Below are 7,840 nucleotides of genomic sequence, written 5' to 3' on the forward strand. Positions count from 1 at the left end.
TAAGATTTTACAGTTAAAATAATTTAATAAAAGATAAAGAATTTTCTTATACTCATATATTATATAATATATGAGTATAAGAAAATTCTTTATCTTTTATTAAATTTAAAGACTCATATAGTTTCCAAAAAAAGTAATTTTTTACTTATTCAAATTTAAAATAATTTATTAAAATAATAGGCTTTTTTTGTACTTTGGTACCAATAACTTCCTAGTAACTCTAGATTTGATAAAAACTTTTACCATTCTGCAATCCCCTTTGGACGCGCATATTTTTAAAAAAGTTGGCCACCTACGTTCCTATGGATTTTTTTTATACCACAGGTGTTTGAAAATTTTCATAAAATATTTTTTTTTACATTTTGCATCAAAAACTAATTTCAAATTTTTTTTAAAGAAAAGATGCAACAGTTGTAAAAACTTTTAACTTCTTATGTAGGGAGCCAATTATTGTAGAAAATTATAAAAATAAGAAATTTATAAAATTCATTCATTCGTGGTTGTGGTTAAAGAAAACGTAAGATGATGAAATTTAAAGTACACTGAACGAAAAAAAGCTAATATTTTCTAAACTGGTTGCGATAGAAACTTTTTCTATTCGGTTTCAGAACAGTCAAAAGTGCACCTATCAGCCATTTTAGGCTTATCCATTTTCTACCGGACACCCTGGATATACACCCACATCTGGAACAAAATAAAAAGCTTCAGGATAATCAATTCAAGCGTCAAAGCCAAGAGAGGGAAATTCATCGCAGTTGACTTGGAGAAGCATGTTGAAACTCTTAACAAAGAAAATCAGAGGACTAAACGAAAGCATACAACGAAGTGCAGATGATTTGGAACGTTTGATTGAAACCACGTCAATTCTTATTGTTTATTCTCTGCCTTTTTGCTGACATGATACTCCTGAAAAACTGTATATGAATTGATTTACAATGCACAAAATAACAAAACCATGTGCAAAAAAAATTTAACTTCGATTAACCGGCTCCCAGAGGCCATTAATGTTTTGACAGCTGAAAATGTTTTATTCACCTCACTAGTGTTAAAAATTTTACAAGATTTAACTATTTAACGCAATTCACACACGGCCTAAATAAAAAAAATTGCATTAAAAAAATATTTATTGGAACTGAAAAAAATTTGCATTAAATAAAATTTGTATTGTAACTGAAAAATACTTGAATTCTAAAAAAACATAAAATATTTATTGCAAAGAAAAAAAAATTTAATTTTGCATTGAAAAAAAATTTATTGCAGCTAAAATATATTTGCATTTAAAATAAAATTTTGCATTGAAAAAAAAAAATTTAGTAAATAAAAATTTTTTTGAAAGGCAGAGAATATTACCGCAATTAGTCTTGGAAAGCAAGGGGTAAGAATAAAATTCTGATTTTTTAAAATTATCATTTAAATATTTTAGGGGTTGCCGTTCTGTTACAAAAAATATTTTTTTTTTTTTTTAATCAATTTGTTAGAAAACTTCTTCTACCACTTTAACGTTGGAAAATTTTCCTTCACTCTTTTATCACTTTTTTCCTTTAATAATATAAAAAATCTGTGGAATTTTTGTTCAAAAAAATTATAATTTTAATTCAAAGATTCAAAAAAATATTCAAAAGCAATTTTTTTTATTGGCTTCACGAAATAAAATCAATTATTTGGCAAAAACTTTTTTCAAGACAACTCCCTCATATGGCATCAATACTATTTTCCTAACATCAACACTTTCTCTGTAAGAAAAAAATAAAAAAAAAAACAATAGGTATTAAATTAATATCTTAATAATATGATAAACAAAATATAGAAATTACCCAAGGTAACGAGGAGAATGGTCTGTCAATAAGACATACTCATAAATATATTCTTTCGGATCAGTTGAAACTGCCACTGGCCTAACTTTTTGGACTTTTTTGCCCATATTTAACAAAATACGATATTCTTCACCAACGGTAGAACTGTCAAAAAACCAATAAAAAGTTATTCTAGTACCTACTGATGGCAACTCTTCTTCAACTCACCGAACAATCAAAAATACATCATCATTAATAGCTCCATAAATAAATCCTCCATCATCTTTAAATGCCTTAAAAGCTTTAGTTTGTCTCAATCTCTGCATTCCTTTGTAAATGTTCAAAGAACTCCTTGGCACTCCTCGTTGCAATTTAACATTGACAGTTTTATAATCACGATGAACTGGCATCCAAGTTTTGGAAGAATTCGAAAATCCTGCTGAAACTTCATCGTTCCATTGCATTGGTGATCTACCAAAAGTTCGGAATTCCCTAAATGGACAGTCAACAAATGAGCAATTGTCATTAATATTACTCATTCCAATTTCTTCACCCTAAACAAAAAAAATATCAAATTTCATTCTACTATGTCAAACGAAAATTGCAAACTTACATAATAATTGACAGAAGCACCTGGAAATGCCCCAACCAACATTTGAATCAAATCCTTTTTCTCATATCCCATTCGGAAAGTAACTCTTGGTCCATCGTGAGTACTTGACTATAATTCAAAATCTTCCTGAATTCTGACCATTTTTTTTTTGTGCAGTTTCTAACTTACCACCCAATTAGCCATTTTGTGATTCTTCCACATAATTGACATCCATTCGTCAGCTTTTTTCTGTACCGAAAGAGCATTTGCTGGGTCTGACAAGTCCTTAATTCCAAAATTGAAAGGTAGTTGAACACCCTGATGAGTGCCATTGCCAACATATTTATCCAACATATTGATTGGAGAAAATGCTTCGGCCATTAAAATTCTGAACAAAATCAAAAAAAAAAAAAATAAACAACGAATGGCAATGATGGCTACTCATTACTTACCTTGTATCACCACCATTTTTCTTTTGGTAACTGTCCATAAATTCTCTCCACTCATACAAAATCTCTACAGTTTCATTCTGATCCATTGTGTAAATGTGGTCTAATTTGCTTGTAGTATACGGACCTGGATTAACAGCTAAAGGTTCATCAGGATAGGTTCCATCGTCGCTAACCTTCTCATACATATGTGGAACAGCATCGATCCTGAAACCGTCAATACCCCGATCTAGCCAGAACTTCAAAACATCCAACATAAGAGTATGGACCTTTGGATTTCTGAAATTAAAATCTGGCTGTTCTTTATAGAATTGATGCAAGTAATACTGCTGACGTTTATCGTTCCATTCCCAAATCGATCCTTCAAAAACAGCATCCTTTGAAAAGAAATATTAGGAATATTTCTAGAACGGTCATGAAATAATTTTTACCCAATTGGATGGAGGAAGTTTCTTTCCAGGATTCTTTGGATCATCTTTGCCATCAGCCCAAACATAGTAATCATCATAACCATCTTCACGATTTACCGACTTTTTGAACCATTCACATTGATCACTAGAGTGATTGGGCACAAAGTCTAAAATTATCTTAATTCCAAGTTTCTTAGCTTTCTTGATCATTTCATCAAAGTCTTGCATTGTCCCGAAGAGAGGATCAATATCGTAAAAATCAGAAATGTCATAACCCATGTCAAGCATTGGAGACTTGAAGATCGGTGACAGCCAAGTAGCTGTGATACCTATTTCCTTCAGATATTCCAGTTTCTCAGTGATACCTATACAAAGGACATTAAAAATTGGTACAAAATTATTCATTTTTAGGCACTTGGTAACCCACCTTTAAGGTCACCAAATCCATCACCATCACTGTCCTTAAATGATCTTGGATAAAGGTGGTAAAAGGATGCATCCTCCCACCAATCCATTTTTACTCCCAAAGCAGTAAAACTTGATAGTGCCAGTATGGCTATAATAAGGCCGAGTTTTCCCATGTTTTAACTACTGTTTTATATTAATGTCACTTTTTGACTCCGTGGATGGTTGCTTTCCATAGTTCATTTTATACCTCTAGACATTCGGACAGTAAATTCTTTGACACTTGAACGTCTTTAATTAAAAAAACGATAAGAAAATAATAAAGATCTAAGATTAGGTAACTTCTATCTGTTCAAGAATTCATTTTTCATGACTTTACAAAAAATAACATTGTTGAAAATATGGTAAATCATGTTTTGTTTATAAACAATGATGATTAGAAAACATACTCACTCATCAAGTTTCACATGCTTTGAATTCATATGGATTTTATATAAAAACTCACAAGAAACTGTTATACCAGTTTGCTAATTCATAATACTTCACAAAAATATTTTTTAAATCTTCTATTGGCTAAGTGTGGTACTTCAAAAATTCTCGAGTGCATCTATCTTTTTTTGATAATTTTTTTTTTTGTCTGTGGAAGGTTGATGCGCGTTTATTTAATCGACTTCAATATGGAACGAAGAAATCGATGTATCAACGAACCCTCCATTAAATTGATAAAGAGAAGCTAAGAAAGTCTAAAAGGTTAAAAGGTCCTGGTTCGGCAGTTCTTTAACTGCTGTGAATAATTCAGCTCTTCGCAGTATCTTCTCCAGAAAAAAGATGAACAAAAAATCACATGATAGTGCTTCTATTCTCAATTTTTTTTTTATTCGAAGAAGAAATAATTTTCAATTCAAAATGGAAGTCACTTTCTTTTTAATCTAAATACCGTGTTTCATATAAAATCAAAACTAAAGCAACTTGTTCTTGCATTGTTCAGATAAAAAAGTATAAATTATGTCATTCATTACAAATCGAATTGAAAAAAATATAAAAAAAGTGAATTTTCTAAGTGTTTTTTTTTAACTTCAAAGTGATTTTGGTGAAAAATTTTGATATGGACATTAGGGTGGTCGTTATTTTCCAAAAATTGGAATTTCTATGCTCCCAAGGGCTTATATGGTTGGAAATAAATAAAAAAAAATATTCCCCAAGTTTCAAGTCTCTAAATTAATTTTAACCCGTGCCGAAAAGCGGTTGAAGTTTCTTATGGGAATAACATGGGGTTTTTGACCTTGTCCCATCAAATTTAAATTCCAGCCAAACTATTCGTTCTAAAAATCTGAAACTTGGCAGACTTATACCTTATAGTTGTAGTTAGAAAACTAAAAGGGTCTAAATTGTCTGTGAATAAGATAAGCGAGATAAGAGTCACACTTTGACCAATATAGTGTAGTACTAGCTTTATAGTATATTAGATTTCTGACGAAGACCTTTGATAAGTATGTTTTTCTATCTTTCGTTTGGGAGCTTTAGAGGTCTCATGGGAAAAACTGAAAATGGCAAGCTTTGGTGTGCTCAAGCTTTAAAACTTAAACTCTTAACAAGATAATAATGCACGAAAAATGGAAAGAATCTAAGATTTCCTATCACACTATGCATACAAATTTTCTATGAGCGGCAATTCTTATTCGAAAGTAACGAGTTTTTCAAAGTGGACGCTTGAGCTCCATAGCCAAAGATGACGCAAATTACAAGAAAATACAAACTAAAGAAAAATGCAAAAAAAAAAATCAAAATTCATTATTTTTAATTGACTACTTCAAGCAAAAACAAATTATGTATTTTTTATTTAGGAAAAACTTTCTTCAACACAACTCCTTCGAATGGCATCATTATGATATTTCTCACGTCAACTTTTTCTCTAAAAAAACAAAAAAACAATGGGAATTTAGAAACAACTCAAATGTGTGATAAAAATAATACTTACCCAAGACGATGAGGTGAACGATCTGTGCACAAAACATATTCATAAATAAATTCTTTAACATCGCCTGACATATCAATTGGTTTAACATTTTCGACTTTATCGCCCATATTTAACAAAATACGATATTCTTCACCTTCGGTAGATCTGTTAAAAAACAAAACATCTCATGAGTACAAGTCAATTAATACCCATTAATAACTATTTGCTACTAACCGAACAATTAAAAATACATTTTCTGAAACAGCTCCATAAATAAAAGCACCAGCCTCCTTAAAAGCTTTAAAAGCCCTAGTCTTTCTCAATTTCTGCAGTCCTTTGTAAATGTTTAGAGAACTCCTTGGAACACCTCGTTCCACTTTGACATTTAGAGTTTTGTAATCCTCAGCAACTGGCAACCAAGTATCGGTTGTGTTGGAAAATCCAGCAGAAAGTTCATCGTTCCATTGCATTGGTGATCGCCCAAAAGTACGGAAAATGCTATTTGGCTGATTGGTCAAATTTGTATAAATATTACTCATTCCCAGTTCTTCTCCCTATTAAATAGTAAAATTAGTTTCAGGTATAGAAAAATTGAAAAAAAGCCTACATAATAATTAACAGAAACACCTGGCAACCCTGCGATTAAAATTTGAATCAAATCTTTTTTCTCATGTCCCAATCGGTAGGATACTCGTGCTCCATCGTGAGTACTTGACTGTAATACAAAATCATCTTAAAATTCACATCCTCTTTCTACAATTTCTAACTTACCACCCAGTTAGCCATTTTGTGTTTCTTCCACATAACTGACATCCATTGGTCAACTGTATTCTGTATGGTTTTAGCATTTGGTGGAGTTGGCATATCCTTAATTCCAAAATTAAATGGCAATTGAACACCAACATGAGTTCCATTTCCAAAATATTGATCGAGCACATTTATTGGAGAAAATGCTTCAGCCATCAAAACTCTGAACAAAATCAAGAAAAATAAACAACGAATGGCAATGATGTCTACTCTAAACTTACCTTGTATCACCACCATTTTTCTTTTGATAATCATCCAAAAATTCTCTCCACTCATACAAAATCTCTACAGTTTCATATTGATTCATTGTGTAGATGTGTTTCAATTTACTCGAAGCACCTGGACTTGCATATTCATCAATAGGCTCATCAGGATATGTTCCATCATCGTTAACCTTCTCGTACATATGAGGAACAGCATCGATACGGAAACCGTCTACACCACGATCGAGCCAGAATTTTAAAATATCCAACATAATTGTGTGGACTTTTGGATTTCTCAAATTGAAATCGGGTTGTTCTTTCAAAAATTGATGCAAATAGTATTGCTGACGTTTTTCGTTCCATTCCCACATTGATCCGTCAAAAACACCATCCTTCAAACAGAAATATAAGTAAATTGTTAACAGAAAAGTCTAAGTCTCTCAGAATGATCCTTACCCAATTAGATGGTGGAAGTTTTTTTCCAGGATTCTGTGGATCATCTTTGCCATCAGCCCAAACATAAAAATCATCATAACCATCTACTTTATCGATAGACTTCTGGAACCAATCTAATTGATCACTGGAATGATTGGGTACAAAGTCCAAAATGATCTTAATTCCAAGTTTCTTAGCTTTCTTAATCATTTCATCAAAATCTTTCATTGTTCCGAAGAGAGGATCAATATCGTAAAAATCAGAAATGTCATAACCCATGTCAAGCATTGGAGACTTGAAGATCGGTGACAGCCAAGTACCAGTGATACCTATTTCCTTCAGATATTCCAATTTCTCAGTGATACCTTTACAATTAAAAAAGATTTAACAAAAGTTTTCTTAATTTTTTGGTTTTTTACCATTGATATCTCCATATCCATCACCATCACTATCCTTGAATGACCTTGGATAAAGGTGGTAAAAGGATGCATCTTCCCACCAATCCATTTTTTCTGCAAAAGCAGTCAAATTTGATAGTGCCAGTATGGCTATAATAAGCCCGTATTTTTCCATTATTCAACCGTTCAACATTGATTTCACCTTCGAACTAAACGAATGTCTTTAATAAACTTTTAAGTGGTGCTACCTTAGATCAGATGGTTTTTTTTAATAAATAAATAGCTAATTGGATTTACCAAATATGAATGCGTTAAGCTTAAACATGATAAGATAATAAAATTATTTTTTTTCGGTAATCTCTATATTTTGTCTGAAGATCTAAGATAGTTT

General features: G+C 31.5%; 2 protein-coding genes across 2 annotated transcripts; both read right to left on the reverse strand.

Moving 5' to 3' along the window:
- Positions 1-1,621: 1,621 nt before the first annotated feature.
- On the reverse strand, positions 1,622-3,783 carry LOC129910899 (maltase A2-like). The gene is made up of 8 exons (XM_055988495.1): positions 3,672-3,783; positions 3,266-3,609; positions 2,838-3,211; positions 2,575-2,773; positions 2,407-2,514; positions 2,022-2,347; positions 1,815-1,958; positions 1,622-1,733 (listed from the first exon to the last, which is right to left on the reverse strand). Exons 1-8 carry the CDS (start codon positions 3,757-3,759, stop codon positions 1,658-1,660), a joined length of 1,659 nt encoding a protein of 552 aa, XP_055844470.1. The 5' UTR covers positions 3,760-3,783; the 3' UTR covers positions 1,622-1,657.
- A 1,702-nt stretch (positions 3,784-5,485) lies between these two features.
- Positions 5,486-7,558, reverse strand: LOC129909690 (maltase A2-like). The gene is made up of 8 exons (XM_055986764.1): positions 7,471-7,558; positions 7,073-7,416; positions 6,635-7,008; positions 6,378-6,576; positions 6,214-6,321; positions 5,841-6,160; positions 5,628-5,771; positions 5,486-5,561 (listed from the first exon to the last, which is right to left on the reverse strand). Exons 1-8 carry the CDS (start codon positions 7,556-7,558, stop codon positions 5,486-5,488), a joined length of 1,653 nt encoding a protein of 550 aa, XP_055842739.1.
- Between the last annotated feature and the right edge of the window lie 282 nt (positions 7,559-7,840).

Source organism: Episyrphus balteatus, chromosome 2 (assembly GCF_945859705.1).
Source record: "Episyrphus balteatus chromosome 2, idEpiBalt1.1, whole genome shotgun sequence".
Taxonomy (NCBI): domain Eukaryota; kingdom Metazoa; phylum Arthropoda; class Insecta; order Diptera; family Syrphidae; genus Episyrphus; species Episyrphus balteatus.